Consider the following 25,791-nt stretch of genomic DNA (forward strand, 5'->3'; position numbering starts at 1 on the left):
CAGAGGAGGAGAGAGAGAAATTGAGAAGTTGCCTACAGTGGTCCCTCGTTTTTCGTAGTTAATCCGTTCCTGGAGTTGCTACTGTTATCGAAATCTACGATTTTCGAATCAATTTTCCCCATAAGAAATAATGTAAATACAATTAATCCGTTCCTGACACCCAGAAGAATTAAAACAAAAAAATTTTTTACATGAAATATACATGTAGTACATAAACAATACAATGGGAAATGATGAATGAAACATTAACAGCATAACACTTACCTTTATTGGAGATTCTTCTTAGTGTATGGGTGACTGGAGGAGGAGAGAGATTGGATTGTTTACAGTTTGGAAGGGGAATCCCCTTCCAGCAACACCTCAGGTACCCATTGCTTTTCTGGGGTTGCTTCTCTTCTCTGTTTCTTAATGCCACTAGGACCAGCTTGAGAGTCACTGGAGTCCTGTCTCGCAAAATATCTGTGGAGAGAGCTCTGTTTCTGGTGTCTCTTTAACACTTCCCTAAAATGGCCCAAGACTTTGTCACTGTACATGTTGCCAACATGGCTTGCAACAGCCTTGTCAGGGTGATGTTTCTCCATAAATCTTTCCATCTTACCCCACATAGCAAAAATCTTTAATTTCTGAAGAAGGCACCTTGTTCCATCTCTCTTCCTCCTCCTCTGCAGCAAGATTCTGAGCTGCGATCTGTTGCTGTTCCTGCTGAAGCTCTTGCAGCTCCTCAGTGGTGAGCACTTCGTTGTGGTCTTCCACCAACTCTTCCACATCCTCCAAACTCACATCCAACCCCATGGAACTCCCCAGTGCCACAATTGATTTAACAGACATAGGCTCATCAGGGTCAGTCCCAAACCCTTAAAAATCCCTCTTGTCGACACAATCTGGCCACAGTTTTCTCCAAGCCATACCTATAAGGGCTATGCAATGGAGGATGCTGAAGTGTTCTCACCAAAATTCTCTTAGGGTCAAGTGAGTGTCTGTGGTCACAGTCAAGCACCTTTGAAACATTGCTTTGGTGTAGAGTTTTTTAAAGTTTGCAATGACCTGCTGGTCCATGGGCTGGAGGAGAGGAGTGGTATTCGGGGGCAAGAACTTTACTATGATGAACCCAAACTCCTCGAAAATTAGGTCATCCAAGTTTGGAGGATGAGCAGGTGCATTGTCCATTACTAGCAGGCACTTGAGATCCACTTTCTTTTCCAGGAGGTAATTCTTCACACTAGGGCCAAACACTTCATTGAACCACTCAATGAAAATTTCCCTTGTGACCCATGCGTTACTATTAGATTTCCAAAACACACACAATTTACTCTTCATAACATTGTTTTTCCTGAACACTCTGGGATTTTCAGACCACACTGTGTATGCCAGTACGGTTCTTAAATCTCTCAAACCAACCTTTGCTGGCCTTAAATTCACTCACTATTTGCAGGCAATTTCTTTACCAGATCGTTGTGCAACTGCCTAGCCTTTTCACAAATAATCGAAGTCATAAGAGTATCTCCTGCTAATTGTTTCTCGTTTATCCACACCAATAATAACTTCTCAACATCTTCGAGTACTGGTGATCTCATTTTTGTCAGCATATTTACCCCTTTGCAACAACAGTGCCCTTGATTTCCTCTTTCTTGGCCACGATGGAACATATGGTTGTGTAGGGTTTCTTATACAACCTGGCCAGTTCGGCCGCACTAGTGCCACTTTCGTGTTGTTCAATGATGTTTTTCTTAAATTCAGTCGTATTTCTCACCTTCTTTACCACAGGCTTGGCACTACGAGCTTTCTTTAGAACCATGGTAGCTTATTTAGTACTTGCAAGCACTAAAATGAGTGGAATACAGTGGACCCCCGCATAACGATTTTAATCCGTGCAAGAGGGGTAATTGTTATGCGAAATAATCGGTATGTGAATGAATTTTCCCCATAAGAAATAATGGAAATAAAATTAATCCGTGCAAGACACCCAAAAGTATGAAAAAAAAAATTTTTTACCACATGAAATATACATTTTCCCACACACAAAGAGAAGGATACATGCACAATAGTAGAGTAGTACATGCACAGTATATATTGTGCATGTACTAGTCTACTAAATGAAGAATAAATGACACTTACCTTTATTGAAGATGCAGCAATGACTGATGAGACACTGTGTCCTGGGAGTGCCTTTTCCTCCTGAGTACTGTAGGTCCTGTTTGGCATTTTCTTCCAGAACAGGCCTTATCACACTGTGTATGCCACTACAATTCTTAAATCTCTCAAACCAACCTTTGCTGGCTTTAAATTCACCAATATGAGCACTAGTTCCAGGCATTTTTCCCTGTTCACCTGGGTGTTAGTCGACTTGTGTGGGTTGCATCCTGGGAGACAAGATTAAGGACCCCAATGGAAATAAGTTAGACAGTCTTCGATGACACTGACTTTTTTGGGTTATCCTGGGTGGCAAATCCTCTGGGGTTAATTGTTTCTTGGTATTCTCAATAAGCCACACCAACAACGGTGCTGCAGCAGCAGCTGACGGTGGTACAGCAGCAACAGACGATGCTACAGCAGCAGCAGACGATGCTACAGCAGCAACAGACGATGTTACAGCAGCAGCAGACGATGCTACAGCAGCAGCAGCAGCTGACGGTGGTACAGCAGCAACAGACGATGCTACAGCAGCAACAGACGATGTTACAGCAGCAGCAGACGATGCTACAGCAGCAGCAGCAGCTGACGGTGGTACAGCAGCAACAGACGATGCTACAGCAGCAACAGACGATGTTACAGCAGCAGCAGACGATGCTACAGCAGCAGCAGCAGCTGACGGTGGTACAGCAGCAACAGACGATGCTACAGCAGCAACAGACGATGTTACAGCAGCAGCAGACGATGCTACAGCAGCAGCAGCAGCAGCTGACAGTGGTACAGCAGCAACAGACGACGCTACAGCAGCAACAGACGATGTTACAGCAGCAGCAGACGATGCTACAGCAGCAGCAGCAGCAGCAGCTGACAGTGCAGCAGCAGCAGCAGCTGTACCACCAATAGTAGCGATGGTTGATTGGGGTTTATTATACAACCTGGCCAGCTCGGAGACATGCACTCCACTTTCATACTTATCAATGATCTTTTTCTTCATCTCTATTGTAATTCTCACCCTTATTGCTGTAGGGTTGGCACTAGAAGCTTTCTTGGGGCCCATGGTCACTTATTTTCCAGAAAAAGCACCGAAAACACTGTAATAATACGAAATATTCCGATTGTATGCTTGGATGTTACCGCAGAGGCTGGCTGGTAAACAATGCCACCGGCGGAACATGTGAGCGTGGCTCAGGCCGCACATTGGACGCGTCTCGGACGAAAATCGGTGAGCGGGTTTTTAAGCGGTATGTGAGGCAAAATTTTGGCGATTAAAGCAAGCGGTATGCGGATTAATCGCTATGTGATGCCATCGGTATGCGGGGGTCTACTGTATTATGAAATATTTCGTAGGAGCACGTGAGGGGACCTTCGCTCACTGGTAAACAATGCCACACTGGCTGGGTAGGGAGGCTGCCCCGGCTCTCACCGTGCATACGTGTCCCGGATGACCTACTATTCGCGAGTCAACCTACAATTAGCGAGCCCATGTTTATATGAAAATATCCCTATGATTTCTGAAACCTACGATTCCCGAAAACTACGATTATCAAGGGACCACTGTACTTCAAAGATTAAGGAAATGTGTGCAAAGTGGGTTGAACTGCAAACCTTTACGGGTGAAAATCACCCTGACACAGCTACTGCAAGCTGTGTTGGCAACCTGTACAATGACAATGTTATGGCCCATTTTAGGAAAGTCTTAAAGGAATGGGAGGTACAGAGCTCTATGGACAGATTTGTTGTGTGAGAGAGGTCCAGTGACTCTCAAGCTGGTCCTAGTGGCATTAAAAGAAGAAGGGAAGTAACCCCGGAAAAGGACTTGCTACCTCAAGTCCTAATGGAAGGGGATTCCCCTTCTAAACAATAACTTCCACACACTCCCCTCCTCCCATCCCATCAATCATCACCAGATCTTCAATAAAAGAAAGTGTCATGCATTCTATTCTTAGTAGAGTAGTAATTGTGCATGTCTTCTTCAGTTTGTGTGTATTAAAATTAATATTTCATGTTTACCTGGAGAGAGTTTACCTGGAGAGAGTTTCGGGGGTCAACGCCCCCACGGCCCGGTCTGTGACCAGGCCTCCTGGTGGATCAGCGCCTGATCAACCAGGCTGTTGCTGCTGGCTGCACGCAAACCAACGTACGAGCCACAGCCCGGCTGATCAGGAACTGACTTTAGGTGCTTGTCCAGTGCCAGCTTGAAGACTGCCAGGGGTCTGTTGGTAATCCCCCTTATGTGTGCTGGGAGGCAGTTGAACAGTCTCGGGCCCCTGACACTTATTGTATGGTCTCTTAACGTGCTAGTGACACCCCTGCTTTTCATTGGGGGGATGATGCATCGTCTGCCAAGTCTTTTGCTTTCGTAGTGAGTGATTTTCGTGTGCAAGTTTGGTACTAGTCCCTCTAGGATTTTCCAGGTGTATATAATCATGTATCTCTCCCGCCTGCGTTCCAGGGAATACAGGTTTAGGAACCTCAAGCGCTCCCAGTAATTGAGGTGTTTTATCTCCGTTATGCGCGCCGTGAAAGTTCTTTGTACATTTTCTAGGTCGGCAATTTCACCTGCCTTGAAAGGTGCTGTTAGAGTGCAGCAATATTCCAGCCTAGATAGAACAAGTGACCTGAAGAGTGTCATCATGGGCTTGGCCTCCCTAGTTTTGAAGGTTCTCATTATCCATCCTGTCATTTTTCTAGCAGATGCGATTGATACAATGTTATGGTCCTGGAAGGTGAGATCCTCCGACATAATCACTCCCAGGTCTTTGACGTTGGTGTTTCGCTCTATTTCGTGGCCAGAATTTGTTTTGTACTCTGATGAAGATTTAATTTCCTCATGTTTACCATATCTGAGTAATTGAAATTTCTCATCGTTGAACTTCATATTGTTTTCTGCAGCCCACTGAAAGATTTGGTTGATGTCCGCCTGGAGCCTTGCAGTGTCTGCAATGGAAGACACTGTCATGTGGTAAAAAAATTTTTTTTTCATCCTTTGGGGTGTCAGGAACGGATTAATTTGATTTCCATTATTTCTTATGGGGAAAATTAATTTGGCTAATGATAATTTCGGCTTACAATGAGCTCTCAGGAACGGATTAATATCGTAAGGCGGGGGTCCACTGTACAATGGACCCTTAGTTAACGACATTAATCTGTTCCAGAGAGCTTGTCCTTAACCGATTTTATTGTTATCCAAATTAATTTTCCCCATTAGAAATACAGTGGACCCTTGACCAATGATATTAATCCATTCCAGAGAGCTTGTCCTTAGCCGAATTTATCGTTAGCCGAATTAATTTTCCCCATAAGAAATACTGTAATAGAAATCCAATTAATCCGTTTCAGACACCCAAAAGTATTAAAAAAAATAATTTTTTTTACATGAAATATACATTTCCCTCCCATTTGACCATAAACAGAAATATCAATCTCAATCTCAAAATAATGAATCTTAACTAGTCATAAGTTGGCCTGTGATACTCCAATACTGAAACTATGTATAGTGCCAAAACGAAAGCATTTACATTGTTAAACTCACAAACTAGTATTTAGTCACTTAGCCATAATACCAACTAACCTCATAATTTTGTAATATTTTAAACTTAAGATTTAATTTAAGTCTGCCTGAAATGCCTAGCCATGCTAGGTGTTCTAGTGGTACACTCTGTAATTATTATTTTACTACATGTAAACCACACAATAACCAAATTCTGTAAACTCAGCATTGTAATCCTTATAGAGAATAAATTTTGAATTTGAATTTGCAAAGAAAACAGTGAGACATGCATAATAAATACATAAATAAATACTAAAATGACACTTACTTTTATTGATGAGTGATGAGACACTGTTTTTCTTGAACACTCTGGGATTTTCAGAGTGATACATGAGTAAAGGCTTCACTTTGCAATCCCCACTAGCATTACAACAAATCATGAGAGTTAACCTGTCTTTCATAGGCTTGTGTCCTGGGAGTGCCCTTTCCTCATGAGTAATGTAGGTTCTGTTTGGCATTTTCTTCCAGAACAGACCTGTTTTGTCACAATTAAACACTTGTTGGGGTTGGAATTTTTCATCTTCACCATGTCTTATCACACTGTGTATACCACTACAATTCTTAAATCTCTCAAACCAACCTTTGCTGGCCTTAAATTCACCAATATGAGTACTAGTTCCAGGCATTTTTTCCTGTTCACCTGGGTGTTAGTCGACTGGTGTGGGTTGCATCCTGGGGAACAAGATTAAGGACCCCAATGGAAATAAGTTAGACAGTCCTCGATGACGCACTGACTTTCTCGGGTTATCCTGGGTGGCTAACCCTCTGGGGTTGTTTCTCGGTAATTGTTTCTCTTTAAGCCACACCAAAAACACTTTCTCCACATCTTCGAGTAGTACAGCTGATGCTGGTGCAGCAGCAGCAGCTGACGGTGGTGCAGCAACAGCTGAGGGTGGTGCAGCAGCAGCTGACCATGGTACAGCAGCAGCTGATGGTGGTGCAGCAGCAGCTGACCATGGTACTGCAACAGCTGACGGTGATGCAGCAGCAGCTGATGGTGGTGCAGCAACAGCAGCAGCCGACCGTGGTACAGCAGCAGCTGACAGTGGTGCAGCAGCAGCTGAAGGTGGCACAGCAGCAGCTGACGGTGGTGCAGCAGCAGCTGACTGTGATGCAGCAACAGCTGACTGTGGTACGATAGTATTTCGATAGTATTTCTCGCCCTTTTTACCACAGGCTTGGCACTAGAAGCTTTCTTTGGGCCCATGGTGGCTTATTTAGCAGTTACAAGCACTAAAAATACTGAAATAATACAAAATATACCACATGTATGCATGGAACTGCCCGCCCTGGCTTGTAAACAATGGCACACTAGCTGAAGGCAGGGCAGCTGAGGCGCTCAGGCTGGATGGACAGGCGGATGCATTCAGGATGAATGTCCTTACCCGAGTTTTTCATTGTTGGTCGAGCCAATATTTTTATGCAAAAACGCATCGTTGCCTGATTTTGTTGTTAGTTGATGCCATCGTTGGTCGAGGGTCCACTGTAATGGAAATCCAATTAATCCATTTCAGACATCCAAAATTAATAAACAAAATATTTTTTTACATGAAATATACATTTCCCTACACAGAAAACAGTGATACATGAAGAATAAAACAATAACATCACACTTACCTTTATTGATGACATGGTGATGTATGGAAGACAGGAGGGGAGAGGATGGAGGAGTTTCCAATTGTTTGGAAGGGGAATCCCACTCCATAAAGACTTCAGGTACCAAGTCCTTATCCTGGGTTACTTCCCTCCTTTGTTTTTTAATGCCACTAGGACCAGCTTAAGAGCCACTGGACCCCTGTCGCACAAAAAAGTTTTCCAGAGAGGTCTGTTTCTATGGTATGTTAGGAATTGTGTTGGGAGACACAAGATAGTCCTTCAATATGACACTAATATCAGCTCTACAGCTTATTTATCTAGCACAATTCATCTGATGTGACGTAATAAACAATATTAATGACATAGAAACACGACATATACTCTAGAGTGAATAAAATACGTCATTAAGTATGCCACGAGTGTTACTGTGTTGTTGTTGTTGTTGGGTGTATAAGGGCCACTGAGAGCATAAGTCCTACATAGTGGCGGAGGGAGGGGGCAGCAGAGGCAGTAGAGATGGCAGTGTTGTCAGCCGCCCTACATAACTCCAGCAACATTGGAGGAGTTAGGTTCGTGCTGTCCTTTTTCTGTCGATTAATCGCTTAACTTACTTGCTACAGTTAATACTACACTTTATCACTGGCTGCAGCTATAGCCTTTATAGACTCCTGCTGCAGAATCACTGAAAAAGGCACATTTCCCATCTCTTTCAGCCCTTTACCAAAGGGCTGGCTGGTACTAGAAGTTTCTTTGGGCCCATGGTGGCTTATTTAGCAGTTATAAGCACTAAAAACAATGGAATAATACAAAATGTATCGCATGTATGCGTGGAATTGCCCGCAGTGGCTTGTAAACAATGGCACACTGGCCACACTGGAGTGGCTGGGTGGCTGAAGCCACGCAGACACATTCTGGGCGAATGTTCTAAGCTGAATTTTTTATCTTTAGCCAAGCCAATACAGTGGACCCTCGACCAGCGATGGCATCGATTAACGATAAATCTGACTAGTGATACATTGTATCGCAAAAATTTTGCCTCGATTAGCGCCAAAAAACTCGACCAACACTATTCGCTCCGTCTGAGATGCGTCCACTTCTGGCCAGTGTTTACTAGCCAGCCAGCCACCGCGGTCGCTTCCAAGCATACAATCGGAACATTTTATATTATCACAGCCTTTTTAGTGATTGCACCTGCAAAATAAGTCACCATGGGCTCCAAGAAAGTTTCTAGTGCCAACCCTACAGCAAAAAGGGTGAGAATTACTATGGATATGAAGAAAGAGATCATTGCTAAGTATGAAAGTGGAGTGCATGTCTCCGAGCTGGCCAGGCTGTACACAAAACCCCAATCAACCATCGCTACTATTGTGGCCAAGAAAACGGCAATCAAGGAAGCTGTTCTTGCCAAAGGTGCAACTATGTTTTCGAAACTGAGATCGCAAGTGATAGAAGATGTTGAGAGACTGTTATTGGTATGGATAAATGAAAAACAGATAGCAGGAGATAGCATCTCTCAAGCGATCATATGTGAAAAGGCTAGGGAGTTGCATGACAATTTAATTAGAAAAATGCCAGCAACTAGTGGTGATGTGAGTGAATTTAAGGCCAGCAAAGGTTGGTTTGAGAGATTTAAGAATCGTAGTGGCATACATAGTGTGATAAGGCATGGTGAGGCTGCCAGTTTGGACCAAAAAGCAGCTGAAAAATATGTGCAGGAATTCAAGGAGTACATAGACAGTGAAGGACTGAAACCTTAACAAGTGTTTAATGGTGACACTGACAATGTTGTGAAACACTTTAGGAATGTCATAAAGGAACGGGAGGTACAGGCCTCTATGGGCAGATATGTTGTGCGACAGAGGTCCAGTGACTCTCAAGCTGGTCCTAGTGGCATTAAAAGAAGAAGGGAAGTAACCCCGAAAAAGGACTTGCCACCTCAAGTCCTAATGGAAGGGGATTTCCCTTCTAAACACTAAGACCATCAACATACTCCCCTCTTCCCATCCCATCAATCATCACCAGATCTTCAATAAAGGTAAGTGTCATGTAACTGTGCATGTCTTCTTCAGTTTGTGTGTATTAAAATTAATATTTCATGTGTTAAAATTTTTTTTTTCAATACTTTTGGGTGTCTTGCACGGATTAATTTGATTTTCATTATTTCTTATGGGGAAAATTAACTTGACTAACGATTATTCTGACTAACGATGAGCTCTCAGGAACGGATTAATAGCGTTAGTCGAGGGTCCACTGTATTCTGATGCAAAAACGTATCAGTATCTGATTTTATTGCTATCCAATGGCATTGCTAACTGAGGGTCCACTGTACTGTACAGTGGACCCCCGCATAACGATGGCATCGCATAGCGATTTTTCCGCATAACGATTACTTTTATCGCAAAATTTTTGCCCCACATACCGATTAAAAACCCGCATACCGATTTTCGTCCGAGACGCGTCCAATGTGCCCTCACATGTGCCGGCCGTCCCATTGTTTACCAGCCAGCCTCCGCGGTAACATCCAAGCATACACTCGGAATATTTCGTATTATTACAGTGTTTTCGGTGGTGTTTCTGGAAAATAAGTGACCATGGGCCCCAAGAAAGCTTCTAGTGCCAACCCTGTGGTAAAAAGGGTGAGAATTAGTATGGAAATTAAGAAAGATTTTGAAGGGTTTGGGGCTAACCCTGAGAAGCCTATGCCAGTTGTGGAATCCATTGTGCCTACTTCAAAGATTAAGGAAATGTGTGCAGAGTGGTTTGAACTGCAAACCTTTATAGATGAAAATCACCCTGACACAGCTGTTGCAAGCCGTGCTTGTGACTATTTCAATGACAATGTTATGGCCCATTTTAGGAAAGTCTTGAAGAAACGGGAGGTACAGAGCTCTATGGACAGATTTGTTGTGCGACAGAGGTCCAGTGACTCTGAAGCTGGTCCTAGTGGCATTAAAAGAAGAAGGGAAGTAACCCCAGAAAAGGACTTGCTACCTCAAGTCCTAATGGAAGGGGATTCCCCTTCTAAACAGTAAGAAGATAATGCTCTCCCCTCCTCCCATCCCATCAATCATCACCAGATCTTCAATAAAAGTAAGTGTCATGTAATTGTGCATGCCTTTTTCAGTTTGTGTGTATTAAAATTAACATTTCATGTGGTAAAAAAAATTTTTTTTCATACTTTTGGGCGTCTTGCACGGATTAATTTTATTTCCATTATTTCTTATGGGGAAAATTAATTCGCATAACGATTATTTCGCATAACGATGAGCCCTCTTGCACGGATTAAAATCGTTAACCGGGGGTCCACTGTATTTTGTCCTGCCTCCTGAGAGCAGGAATTCTGCTGGAATGGATTAATGGCATTTCAATTAATTTAAATGAGGAAAATTGACTCAGCATATGAGCAGATCGGGTTATGAGCTAGGTCACGAAACGGATTAAACTCGTAAGCAGAGGTTCCACTGTATTAGAATATAACCTGAAGTGGAATAAACTGCAATATGTGACAATTGATGGAAGAAAGAACATGTCTGGGGTGAAGAAAGGTTTGGTTGGACAAATCACAAAAACTTGTGAGGATGGTGGATTCTCAAAGCACATGTTTCTGCATTGCTTTATCCATCAGCAAGCATCGTGTGGAAAATATGTGGGTACGTCTCGAGTTCTGAAACCTGTGGTTTCAACAGTGAATTTTATTCGATCTCACGGGCTTAATTATCGCCAATTTCATGATTTTCTGAAAGAAACTGATTCTGAGTTTGTTTACTTGCCTTATGATAGTACAGTATAGCAGTTCAATAGCTTAGTTTTGAAAAGGGAAGGAAAAAAAACAGGTATATTTCCTTACATCAAGAACCCCTTCACTGACCTGATACACAAGCTTTGACTAAAAACCAACTATAGAAATTTTTAAAAAATATGCTGAATTTATTTCCTACACCCAGATCTTTTTTGACATTATCTTTAGTGTCAGTATTGACCCGGTTAGTTTAAAAATTAAAAAAAGTAAACCATCAGTGGGACATTGAAACTTGTTTTCTGATTCTCCCAAAAGAAGATTAATTTCAAAGCAGTTACATTGATGTTTAACCCTTAAACTGACCAAACGTAGATCTACGTCTTTTCAACATTTGAAAGTATGTAAAAAAATGTTGATCTTTTTTTTTTTTTTACATTTGAAAGTGTGTAAAAAAAACTTTGATCTTATTTTTTATGTACTATTTGAAAATATGTAAAAAAACGTAGATCTACTTTTGGAGCACTACACATGTGAACGTAGATCTATGTTTGGACAGTTTAAGGGTTAAATATAGCCATTGTCCTTTTCATAGGCTGGGTTCAGTAATTTTTCTGTATCATATATTAATTTGCTTTTATATGGCATTTTTGTTTGTGTGCTCACTCATGTTTTGTTGGTAATCTGTCCAAAAAATGTGGAATTTGTTTTTAAGTTCATTATTATTTATCTTGGCACAACTTTGAAATTAAAAATTAGCCAACATTTATTTTATTCAAAATATGTTGACTGTATTTCTCACATATTTCATTTATTTCTAGATAGTTTCTTGCAGATGCAAAAAACTGTATTAGAATATAACCTGAAGCGGAATAAACTGCAATATGTGACAATTGATGGAGGAAGAAACATCTCTGGGGTGAAGAAATCACCCTATGTTTCTGCATTGCGTTATCCATCAGCAAGCATTGTGCAGAAAATATATGAATATGTCTTGCATTCTAAAACTGTGGTTTCAACAGTGAATTTCATTCGATCTCATGGGTTTAATCATTGCCAGTTTCGTGATTTTCTGAAAGAGATTGATTCTGAGTTTGTTGACTTGCCTTATTATACAGCAGTTGGATGGCTTAGTTATGGCAAGGTTCTATCACAGTTCTTTTGGCTCAGAAAGGAAATTGATTAATTTCTCACAGAGAAGAATCGACCTGAACCACTTTTATCAAACACTGACTAACTTCAGAAACTGGCATATTTTGCAGACGTGACAAGCCATATGAATCAATTGAATCTGAAGTTGCCAGGTGAAACAAATTTGATTTGTGATCTTTTCATGCATGTCAAGGCGCTCAGGGCAAAATTAATGCTATTCGAACGACAAGTGAAAGTTTCTAACTTGGTTTGTTTCCCAGGGTGTGAAAAATTTCACAAAGAAAGCGAAGCAGAATTTCCTTTTTCATTTGCAACAGAAATTATTAATGACTTGTAAAAAACAGTTTTCTGAACTTGATAGAAAAATGGATGAAATAAAGCTGTAAAAATCCATTTGACTGCAGTGTTGAAACACTCCCAAGTCACTTTCAAATGGAAATTATTGGTCTTCAGTCAGGTGAACGTAAGTTTTGTAAACAAACAAAGTGTACACGTCTGGTTTGTGTACAAGTTACATTGTATACAAGTTGTCTCTACATGGATATGGTAGAATAAATAAAGAAGAACACTCCCATTCTCATGTAACACCATTTTTTTAGAAGAAATGAAGCTCTGAGTGTAGGCAATGGAAATAAGTCACAGTGACTTTTTTGGGTTATCCTAGGTTCTCTACACATATGCTGTTATGTATGATAATCTATGTAACTGTATTTGTGTATACCTGAATAAACTTACATACATACAAAAGGAATAATTTTCTACAGTTACCCCCAGTAACACATTTTCTCTTATGTTAGATTAGAGAAAATGTTATTCTTGCCATCACTTGTACAAGTTGTCTGGCTATCACATCTCATATTTCTTTCTTTCAACACACCGGCCACATCCCACCAAGGCGGGGTGGCCCAAAAGGAAAAACGAAAGTTTCTCCTTTTACATTTAGTAATATATACAGGAGAAGAGGTTACTAGCCCCTTGCTCCTGGCATTTTAGTCGCCTCTTACAACACGCATGGCTTACGGAGGAAGAATTCTGTTCCACTACCCCATGGAGGTAAGAGGAAATAAACAAGAACAAGAACTAGAAAGAAAATAGAAGAAAACCCAGATGGGTGTGTATATATGTTTGTACATGTATGTGCAGTGTGACCCAAGTGCAAGTAGAAGTAGCAAGACATACCTGAAATCTTTCATGTTCATGAGACAAAAAAGGACACCAGCAATCCCACCATCATGTAAAACAATTACAGGGTTCCGTTTTACACTCGCTTGGCAGGACAGTAATACCTCCCTGGGCAGCTGCTGTCTACCAACCTACTACCTAGAACATCTCATATTTATGTTTATTTATTCTATTGTGGGGTGTATTTATCATCTTTATATGTTATGTATCGTGTTTATTATATAATTTTGAAAAAAATATCATGGATGGATTAATGAAAATGTGTATATTAACGTAATATATGACATTTAAATGAGACTCGGTGATTATTATCATTATTATTGTTATTTCTAATATGGCATCACTTGTGCAAGTCGTCTGGCTACCACATCTCATACAGTGGACCCCCGGTTAACGATTTTAATCCGTGCAAGAGGGGTAATTGTTATGCGAAATAATCGTTATGTGAATGAATTTTCCCCATAAGAAATAATGGAAATAAAATTAATCCGTGCAAGACACCCAAAAGTATGAAAAAAAAATTTTTTTACCACATGAAATATTAATTTTAATACACACAAACTGAAAAAGGCATGCACACTTACATGACACTTACTTTTATTGAAGATCTGGTGATGATTGATGGGATGGGAGGAGGGGAGAGCATTATCTTCTTACTGTTTAGAAGGGGAATCCCCTTCCATTACGACTTGAGGTAGCAAGTCCTTTTCCGGGGTTACTTCCCTTCTTCTTTTAATGCCACTAGGACCAGCTTGAGAGTCACTGGACCTCTGTCGCACAACAAATCTGTCCATAGAGCTCTGTACCTCCCGTTCCTTTACGATTTGTCTAAAATGGGCCACAACATTGTCATTGAAATAGTCACCAGCACGGCTTGCAACAGCTGTGTCAGGGTGATTTTCATCCATAAAGGTTTGCAGTTCAACCCACTGTGCACACATTTCCTTAATCTTTGAAGTAGGCACAATGGATTCCACAACTGGCATAGGCTTCTCAGGGTTAGCCCCAAACCCTTCAAAATCTTTCTTAATTTCCATACTAATTCTCACCCTTTTTACCACAGGGTTGGCACTAGAAGCTTTCTTGGGGCCCATGGTCACTTATTTTCCAGAAACAGCACCGAAAACACTGTAATAATACGAAATATTCCGAGTGTATGCTTGGATGTTACCGCGGAGGCTGGCTGGTAAACAATGGGACGGGCGGCACATGTGAGGCTGGCTGAGGGCACATTGGACGCGTCTCGGACGAAAATCGGTGAGCGGGTTTTTAATCGGTATGTGCGGCAAAAATTTTGCGATAAAAGTAAGCGGTATGCGGAAAAATCGCTATGTGATGCCATCGTTATGCGGGGGTCCACTGTATTTATGTTTATTTATTCTACTGTAGGGTGTATTTATCATATTTATATGTTATGCATCGTGCTTATTATATAATTTTGAAAAAACATCATAGATGGATTAATGAAAATGTGTATATTAATGTAATATACGACATTTAAATGAGACTCGGTGATTATGGTTATCATTACTAATATGACGTCTCGAGACATAAGACACTGATTTTAATGTGTACCTGCACGCCAGCACAGTATGAAAGTTTATTTAGGTACAGGTATACATAAGTATAATTATCAGAGTATATATAAAATATGAAATAACTTTTAAAAACACTTGAAATTTTGGAGTTTCCAGACATAATGGAGAGACTTAGTGTTTACCGATCTCATGGACAATGTAAACAAACTGGGTTGGGCGTGGTGACTGTATTAGAAACTCAGGTGGGGGGAGCCGTATAGCGAGTTTTGGTCATAATTTGAAATGACCGTATTAGTGGAACACCGTAAAGCGAAACGCTGTAAAGCGGGGCCCTACTGTATATCTAATTTCCATCTCTGCAACTGTGTTTATATTACTGTCAATTTATCAAAGATTGTTTAACCCGTAAATGGCCCAAACGTATATATATGTTTTTTTCAGCATTTGAAAGTATGTAAAAAAAGTAGATCCTCTTTTTGTTTTTTTACATTTGAAAATGTGTAAAAAACTTTGATCTACTTTTTTTTTGTTATATTTGAAAATATGTAAAAAAAACGTAGATCTACTTTTGTAGCACTACACATGTGAACGTAGATCTGCTTGGACCGTTTATAGGTTAATATTGATTCCATCTATGCACAAATAACCCACACTCAGGAGGCTGAAACCCATGACAATGCCTCAGCCCGACTTGGACTGAAACCTGGTAGATGTATCCTTTGAATTCCTTTTAATGCATATTACTATATCTTTCCTTAGGAGCCTCCATGGATGGAAGTGTTCCATCCTACCCAACTTCTTCAACTAAAAAGCACGACTGGAACAAAATTGAAGCGGAAGTAAAGAAAGAGGAGGAAGAAGAGAAGCTGGAAGGTGATGCTGCACTAAACCAGCTCTTCCAGAATATTTATGGCCAAGGTTCAGATGAGACACGACGAGCAATGAACAAGTCATTTGTAAGTCCTTGAAGAATTTTATAGGAACATTTGTAAGGCAAGAGTAGCATACATTTGTTTTGGAGACCCAGCCAGGTCTGTATAGGAATATCAACTCTTAGATTTTGCTACTTAAACCTTCATGATTCTACTGTTCTTTGTCAGTCCAGTATATTTGCTATCACTCCCTTAACCAGGCATCTTTACAAATTTATCCAAAAAAGAGTTTCTTGTCTGGTCACACTGACATTAGTCTACTTTTCACTGTGATCAGTAAATGCATTTGTTGGTGCTTTGGTAAAGCACGGTAAAGTACACTATTGATAAAAAATAATTCACTCCTGTCATTGGTTAGTGACAGGGTCACTTACCATAAGCTACTCATGAGGTTTACAGTTTGCTCTACAAACTCCAAGTGGTAGAAGGACCATCTGGATCATCATCACTATCACTTGTCATTACAAAATGAATTCTCATTGCAGGACAATCATCATTCCTCAGATCTCCTTCCTTACAATTCTTTCAGGAATACAGGAAATATCCATAATCAACTCTAGCTTCCTTCTCTTATAGTTGCCACTCATTATTAGAGTAACGTGGCTAAAATCATGTTTGACCACTACAGTACTTCCATCAACAGTCTATCTGGCAAATTAGTGGTCACAGAGCTGAACCTACTTAACAGCAGTTCTGATATTGCTGACAGTTTGGCTAACTTTCATCAAATGCCTTATCTGCTGCTTTATGGCATGCTTATCCCTTCCTGTGTGTTTTCTTCCTTATTATATAAATTGTGCAGGGAATCACTAATCATATTCTTGTTGACGTCCCGTCTTTAAACAGGAATATGAGACACAACCCGCACATAGGAAAAAGAAATCTTATGACGACGTTTTGGTCCAGCTTGGACCATTAACCCTTAAACTGTCTAAACATTGATCTACATTTTCACTGCTAGTGCTCCAAATATTTTGAAAAACATCATAGTGAGTGTAAAACGAAAGCCTGTAATTGTTTTACATGATGGTAGGATTGCTGGTGTCTTTTGTCTGTCTCATAACTCTCCTTCGCCTACATTCCGCCCTCATTTTATCGAAACTTGATTATGGGGACCAGATCTATTCAGCGGCCTCTCCTGCTACTCTCTCTAGCCCTAACCCCATTCATCACCAAGGATTATGTTTATGCCTTGGTGCATTTCTCTCTTCCCCTGTTGAGAGCCTCTATGCAGAAGCGAACGTTCCATCATTATCTGATCGCCGTGATGCCCATTGCCTTCGCTACTATGTACACTCTCACAATCTCCGCAATCCTTCCATTTATAGAATGGTCACCGATATTAGTAGACATCCTTTATTTGTTTGCCGCCCCTGTTTGCTCCCTCCCTTTTCCTTTCACCTACATTCGCTCTTGTCTTCTCTTCAATTACCACCTCTCTGTGTTCATGTAGCATCTCACTTTTCCCTACCCCCCTGGGAAGTTCCAGCTGTTTGAGTCTGTTCTTTCTCACTCCCTTGCTCGAAAGCCCAACTGTCTACGGTAGCTTCCCGCTTTTTTTCTTGATCGCTTCCACTCTCATTCTCGTGCCATTGCAGTGTACACAGATGGCTCTAAGTCTTCTGATGGCGTAGGATTCCCAGCAATGTTTCCGGACAGCGTCGTACGAGGGCATTTACTATCTTTGGCTAGTATCTTTACTGCTGAATTGTATGCCATTCTTGCAGCACTTATCCGTATTGCATCTATGCCTATGTCATCATTTGTGGTTGTCTCAGACTCCCTTAGTGCTTTACAAGCTATACAGAAATTTGATACACCTTACCCCTTAGTCCTCCGTATCCTACTCTGGCTACGCCGCATCTCTTCCAAGCATAAAGATATTGTTTTTTGTTGGGTCCCTGGTCATGTTGACGTACAGGGCAATGAACAGGCAGACACTGCTGCGCGGTCAGCAGTACATGACCTACCAGTTTCATATAGAGGTGTTCCATTTATGGATTTTGCTGCAATAGCTACCCACCTTCACACCCATTGGCAACAACGTTGGTCTACTCTGCTCGGTAACAAACTTCAGTCTATTAAACCGAGTATAGGTTGCTGGCCGTCTTCTTGTCACCAGTGCCGAGGTTGGGAGACTACTCTCTCCCGTCTTCGCATTGGCCATACTCATCTTACTCATGGTTATCTTATGGAGAGGTGCTCTGCTCCTCTCTCTGAGAACTGTCAGGTTCCATTATCTGTTAGCCACATTCTATTAGACTGCCCACTTTATCAACGAGCACGCAGAATATACCTCCAACGTCGTCTTCGCTCCGCTGCTCTCTTTTTACCTTCCCTTCTTGCTGATAGACCCACCTTTCATCCGGACTCTCTCATTGACTTTTTGACAACAACTGACTTACTTCACAGACTCTGATGATACCTTCAGCCCTTTCTACCTCAATCTCTTGCTGCCCTCTACCCCCGCACTATCCCCTGCCCCGCTGTTTTCTGTAACCTACTGATCATCCCTACCCCCTTCTGCCGCCCGATACCCTCGCTTCCTTCCCTACCCTGCAGCGCTGTATAGCCCTTGTGGCTTAGCGCTTCTTTTTTATTATAATAATAATAATAATCAGCTTGGTCAGGGTGATACTTTTCAACAAAACTTTGCAACTCATTCCACTTTGCACTTACGTCCTTAATCACTGAAGAAGGCACCTTCTTCCCTCTCTCTTCCTCCTCCTCTGAAGCAATTTCTCAGCTGCAGTCTGTTGCTGTTCTAGTTGAAGGTCTTGCAGCTCTTCAGTGGTTAGCTCTTCCCTGTGGTCCTCCACCAACTCTTCCACATTCTCGCTACTCACATCCAATCCCATGGACTTCCCCAGTGCCACAATAGATTACATAACAGCGTAGGGTCCTCAGGGTCAACCCCAAACCCTTCAAAATCCCTCTCTTGGGCACAATCTGGCCACAATTTTCTCCAAGCAGAGTTTAAAATCCTGGAAGTCACTCCCTGCCAAGCCTTACCTATAAGGCTTTTGCAATTGAGGATATTGAAGTGATTCCTCCAGAGCTCTCGTAGGGTCAAATGAGTGTCTGAGGTCACTTCAAAGCACCTTTGAAACACTGCTTTTGTGTAGAGTTTTTTGAAGTTAGAAATGACCTGCTGGTCCATGGGCTGGAGGAGAGGAGTGGTGTTAGGAGGCAAGAACTTCACTGTTATAAAATGGAAGTCCCTAAGCAATTGGTCTTCCAAGTCTGGAGGATGAGCAGGAGCATTGTCCAGTACCAGGAGGCACTTAAGTGACAATTTCTTTTCCAGGAGGTATTTTTTCACACTGGGACCAAACACATCATTGACCCACTCTTTGAAAATGTGCCTTGTGACCCATACCTTATTATTAGCTTTCCACATCACACACAATCTATTCTTGACGACATTGTTTTTCTTGAACACTGGGATTTTTCAGAGTGATACACCAGTCAAGGTTTCACTCTGAAATCCCCACTAGCATTAGCACACAACAAAAGAGTAAGCCTGTCTTTCATAGGCTTGTATCCTGGCATTGATTTTTCCTCTTGCATAATATAAGTCTTTGGCATTTTCTTCCAAAAGAGGCCTGTTTCGTCACAATTGAACACATGTTGGGGAGGAATCCTTCAGCCTCTACATACCCCTTGAATTCCTGCACAAATTTTTCAGCCACACATTTGTCAGAACTTGCAGCCTCCTCATGCCTTACCACACTGTGAATGTCACTACTCTTCTTAAATCTCTTAAACCAGCCATTGCTGGCCCTAAATTCACTAACAGCAGCACTTGTTCCAGGCATTTTCTTTACAAGATCCACATGCAACTGCCTTACCTTCTCACAAATCATCGATGACTCAACACTATCTCCCGCTAAATGTTTTTCGGGGATCCACAAAACCAACAACTTCTCCATATCTTCCATTATCGGTGACCTTTGTTTGGTTAGCACATTTACTCCTTTTGCCACATCAGCTTCCTTGATTTGTTCTTTCTTTGTCAAGATAGAAGTGATTGTTGATTTGTTTTTCCCATATATCCTGGCAAGTTCTAGGACCTGTACACCACTCTCATACTTTTCAACAACTTCTTTCTTGAAGAATTGAGACACTTACGCAACATATGAGAATCTCTATTGAAGAAACATTTCACCACACAGTGGCTTCGTCAGTCTTATACCAAGCAGGAAGGTATAAGGAGAGGAGTTTGAGGTAATCAGTCAAAACTTGATCAATCTTAGGACCAAGACCTACTTAGACTAGTGGATGGTTCCACTATGACCCTGCCGCCTCCTGCTTCACCTCACCTGACTACAGTATACAGTGGACCCCCGCATAACGCTATTAATCCGTTCCTGAGAGCTCAATGTTATGCGAAATTATCGTTATGCGAATTAATTTTCTCCATAAGAAATAATGGAAATCAAATTAATCCGTGCAAGACACCCAAAAGTATGAAAAAAAAATTTTACCACATGAAATATTAATTTCAATACACACAAACTTAAGAAAACATGCACAGTTACATGACACTTACCTTTATTGAAGATGTGGTGATGATTGATGGGATGGGAGGAGGGGAGACTGGATGGTTTTAGTGATTAGAAGGGGAATCCCCTTCCATTAGGACTTGAGGTATCAAGTCCTTTTCCGGGGTTGCTTCCCTTCTTCTTTTAATGCCACTAGGACCAGCTTCAGAGTCACTGGACTTCTGTCGCACAACATATCTGTCCATAGTGGCCTGTACCTCTCGTTCCTTTATGACTTTCCTAAAGTGTTTCACAACAGTGTCAGTGTAACAGTCACCAGCATGGCTTGCAATAGCTGTCTGAAGGTGATTTTCATCCATGAAGGTTTGCACTTTAAGCCACTTTGCACAGATTTCCTTAATCTTTGAAGTAGGCAACTTCTTCAATTTCTCTCTCTGAACTGGCAGCCTCACCATGCCTTATCACACTATGTATGCCACTATGCCTCTTAAATCTCTCAAACTAACCTTTGCTGGCCTTAAATTCACTCGCATCACCACTAGTTGCAGGCATTTTTCTAATTAAATCCTCGTGCAACTTCCTAGCCTTTTCACTTATGATCGCTTGAGAGATGCTATCGCCTGCTATCTGTTTTTTGTTTATCCACACCAATAACAGTCTCTCAACATCTTCTATCACTTGCAATCTCTGTTTCGAAAGCACATTAAACCTTTGGCAAGAACAGCTTCTTTGCTTGCCATTCTCTTGGACACAATAGAAGCGATGGTTGATTGGGGTTTACTATACAACTTGGCCAGCTCGGAGACACGCACTCCACTTTCATACTTAGCAATGATCTCTTTCTTCATCTCCATAGTAATTCTCACCCTTATTCCTGTAGGGTTGGCACTAGAAGCCTTCTTGGGGCCCATGGTCACTTATTTTTCAGGTGAAATCACTATAAAAAGGTTGTAATAATACAAAATGTTCCAATTGCATGCTTGAATGTTACCGCAGAGGCTGGCTTGTAAACAATGCCACTGGCAGAACAAGTGAGGCTGGCTCAGGCCGCATGGACGTGTCTCGGACGAATCGCGTTGAGCGAATTTTTTAACACTATGCGAAGCAAAATTTTATTGATAAAATGTATCGCTATGTGGATTTAACACTATGCGATGCCAACGTTATGCGGGGGTCCACTGTATAAGCCACTGCTATGGCCCTGTGCTGTACTTTCTACAAGATTGACGGACTGAACACATCAACTCTAGGCTGAGGGACTGATTACCTCAAACTCCTCCTCTCCTTATACCTTCCTACTTTGTATAAGACTGATGAAGCCACTGTGTGGCAAAAGATAAAGATTCCCATATGTTGCATAAGTGTCTCAATTCTTCAACTTGTCGGTTTTCAAAACCATTCATCACAATTTCTTTCTTAAATTCCATCGTGTTTCTCACTTTCTTTATCAAAGGAACTTTACTAGGAACTTTCTTGGGGCCATGGTTACTTATTTCCCAGTTGCACTTAATCAACAACCACGAAAATCAGAGAATTATAGCGAAATGTTTGGATGAATGAGCAGAAGCTTCCTCACTCGCCCAGAGACAAAGCCAGATTGATGTACAAGCGGTTGGCGGCGGTGGGTTGATGCGTACCATATGGCCGATAAGCGAAATAACGGCCGATAACTAGGAGCCGAAAACCCGGCCGATAACCGAGGGTCCACTATTTTTGAATGTTTATACAGTATTGTACTGTATATTGTTTTAAACAGAACGGAGGAAATCAGCTCTAATATACATTATTTACGTATGCATGCTGGTCAGAGAGCCTGTCATAAGTCCAGGATGTTGGTAAATGAGTACATCGCTAAGTGAGGAGAGGCTGTATATTAAACTCCTTGAAGTAAGGTATCAGACAAGAGTGTCACTGTACACTGCTGATGGTGTAGTTACTCATTATTGCTAATCTTGCACCGGTGAACCTTGGCATATGTTTCTTTATTTGTTCTCGCTGCTCCACACAAATAAACATGTCTGTCACTGGCGGGCTTTGCTGTGTCATTAATAGTGGTCCTTGTTGGAACTGTCTTCATTGGAATGTCTTGAATGGTCGATTCACATTTGTCTGATAAGAAGGAAAAAGAGTTGCTGGTTTTCACAGCAGTCTCTTGGACCTTCTTCAGCTTCAGCCTCATCCCTTCAGTTCCATCTAGGATCCAGTCATTGGTCCGATTATCAATGAGAAAGGTGTTCCAGGAATAATCCCTGCACATACCCTTCAGTTTTGAATTTCTCTTCTTGCTTCCACTAACTCTGCTTAAAGTTGAAGATATAGTTGCTCATAGTAGAGGGGAGCCATCATCACAGTCTCAGGTAGCTAAGAGCGGAGAGCACACTAGTCACATCTTGACAGGAGCAAGGTACCTGTCACCCCACGTTGTTGCCTCCCGCACTGAGAGAGATAATAGGATTTCTCCCATTACCTCTCATGATGATATTTAGATGGCTAACAATATCCTCTATCCCAGCCCCAAGAAAACTCACCTTCTGCCTCCTCTTCCTATCTATAAGACAAAAAGCTCTATCCATAAACTTAACTTGACTGTCCCCAGCTAAAACAATGTTCTTACCTTCACTGGCAGTATTCATTGTGACGTTCTTGATGGCTTTCCTTGGGATGGTCTTTGGTAGGGTGTCTAGGGTCGTCAACTTACACTCGTCTGCCAACACTGAAAAGGGAATTGCTGGTCACCACAGTGGTCTCCTTGACCTTCCCTAGCTTTAGTTTCGTTCCTTCCATTCCAGCCAACATCCAGTCATTGGTTCAATCATTGATATGGCTTTTCTTGATGACATTGTTATGGGGATAATCGTTGCACATTCCTTACAGTCATTGAATCTCTCTTCTAGCTTCCATTAACTCTTTCTTAAGCTAAATATATAGCTGCTTATAGTGAAGGGAAGCCATCATCACAATCTCAATAAGCTAAGACTGTAGAGCACACTAGATACGTCTTCACTTGGGCAAGGTTCATGTCACTTGTCTCCCTCCTTGCCTCCCTCTCTATTATATTTGATCATTGAAACTAAAATTTTGGGAAACTTTAAAAAAAAAATAGATTGGACAATTAGAAAGGTTGGATTTGAGTAGGACATGCCAACCATGTGCCAGTAGGCCTACTACAGTTCTCCTCTTTTGCGTGTTGTGTAAACAGTGAGGGAAGCATAAACTGCTAGATATGAAATTTATTTGTATATTTGAGTTGAAATATGATTACTGAGTGCAGTTTATACCTTGATGCACCAAAAAAGTAGGAATCTAGTTTGTAGTAGGCTCTCATTGTTAGAATTTCAGCCTTTAGAAAGTAGTATCCATGAATAAGTTTACCCCAGTCTTTTTGTTTAATTTGGTCTTAAATTCTCGACTTATATATGTCATTCCTTAGCCTTCAGTATTCAAATTTTTTTTTTTTTTTTTTTTTTTTTTTTTTAAATTTTTACCAGATGGAATCAGGTGGTACAGTTCTCAGCACAAACTGGAAAGAGGTGGCTAGTCAGAAAGTGGAAGTCAAACCCCCAGATGGCATGGAATATAAGAAATGGAATGCGTGAAGAATAGACAGCAGTGGCCAGTGTAGCACCAGGAGCCACCCCAGTGTAACACCAGGAGGAGCCACCTATTGTAGCACTGATTAGTGTTACACAAATTAATTGCTAGAATTATTTTTCTTTTTTATTAGTCAAGTTAGGTGTCCTGCACAAAGCCTACATTTTTCTAACGTGTGAAATGCTCTGAATCCTATTCGGCATTTTCTGTAATGCAATAAACTTGCGCATGTTTTACTAGCAGTTATCATAAACTGTTCTCGTAAATATTTCTGTTAACTACTTAAGAATTATATTATCGTTTAGAACCATCTTGCGCACAGAAAACTAGTTTGCTATGCAGTTTTTCTTTATAGAATAAATTACCTAGCACCAAGACATTGATCGGTAACTATTGCCATTTCCATTACCCAACTTAAAATTTCTGCATTGCTCTAAAAACCCTCTTCAATTTATAAATGTTTATTATAAAATAGCGAACAGCTCTTCTACTTGGAATGCAGTTAGTGTATATATATTGTAAGCAACAGCTAAACTCTACAGTAAAATAAAAGCATTATACATGAGATGTGACTAGTTCTGTACATTTTATGGACTACTGTAATTAAAAATTTTACCCATTATATTCACAAAAAAAAAGCCAATGTATTTGGCAATTTTTTTTGTTTGTCAGTTTGGGATTTTTTTTTTAATTGGCACTTGCAGGAAGCCTGGGTATGCATATTATGAATTTTATTTTACAGTATTTTGTCTTAGTGTTCCAAAAGTTAAATTGTAGGGAAAACAGTTACATTTTGTCAATAGCTTAATTTGATTATTTTTGTGATGTGCAACTAATTTTGCCATGGAAGATGATTGTAACAATAATAATAACGAAGTGCTGAACCTACTAGGGTCATACAGAGCTGTGCCATGGAAGATGTCAGTTAAAACTGAATAATTTAAGATTATTAATCAGCACAGTGACTAACATGGCTTTCATTGACTAGGATGGTTTTCAGCCTGCTGTGATTTATTTCATATCTGAAAGTAAATTTGTGACTTTGTGCATTTAGTTTTCCACTTGTTTTATATAAACATTTTCCCAGTCACATTACTGATTAAAAGGAATCAAATAGTCATGGAGTTTTGTAAAAGCTTATCTTCTAGTGATATGTCATTTGTAACAAATGTATAAAATTAAACTGTTTTTATTATCCCAATTAGCAGATTATGGTATTCAATGGTTATGTGCCCCTTCGAGAAGGGTCCCTTGTTGAGGTGAAGGGACTTACGACCCAAGGAATTGGACCTAATCTCCATTCTCGGATCAAAACTAGTTACCCCCAACTCTTTCCATCCTCTCCTACCCATCAGGCCTTTGGTTTATTATTATAATCAAGGGGGAAGCACTACACCCATAGGATTATACAGCATCAGGCCTTTGGAGATACATACTTCCCTTGTACACCCCTCAAGGGAGGTTCCTTATGCTGGTGAGGGGCTCTCGATCTAGGGAATTGGATCTGTGCTCTCATCTCAGTACCTTCCATCCCTCCCACATGCACTGTATAATCCTACGGGTTTAGCGCTCCTCATGATTATACATGTAATAATTATATTATTATAAAAAAGAAGTGCTAAACCACAAGGGCTATACAGCGCTGCAGGGCAGGAAGGAAGCGAGGGTATCAGGTGGCAAAAGGGAGATGGATGAGTGGTAGGTTATGGAGAACAGCGGGGCAGTGGATAGTGAAAGGGTAGAGGGCAGCAAGAGATTGAGGTAGAAAGGGCTGAGGGGAGTGCAAAAGGTATCATCATCAGAGTTTGTGGAGTAAGTCGGTCGTCAAGAAGTCAATGAGAGAGTCAGGATTAAAGGAGGGTCCATCAGCAAGACGGGA

General features: G+C 41.0%; 1 protein-coding gene across 1 annotated transcript in view; it reads left to right on the forward strand.

The window, feature by feature from the left end:
• Positions 1–25,095, forward strand: part of Sgt1 (suppressor of G2 allele of skp1) — a 130,877-nt gene extending 105,782 nt beyond the window's left edge. The window contains exons 9-10 of the mRNA XM_053772291.2: positions 15,644–15,840; positions 23,810–25,095. Coding sequence (XP_053628266.1) covers positions 15,644–15,840; positions 23,810–23,917 — 305 coding nt within the window. The 3' untranslated portion in view covers positions 23,918–25,095. The remainder of the gene's footprint in view (positions 1–15,643; positions 15,841–23,809) is intronic.
• Positions 25,096–25,791: the final 696 nt, after the last annotated feature.

Source organism: Cherax quadricarinatus, chromosome 23 (genome assembly GCF_038502225.1).
Source record: "Cherax quadricarinatus isolate ZL_2023a chromosome 23, ASM3850222v1, whole genome shotgun sequence".
NCBI classification, from domain to species: Eukaryota; Metazoa; Arthropoda; class Malacostraca; order Decapoda; family Parastacidae; genus Cherax; species Cherax quadricarinatus.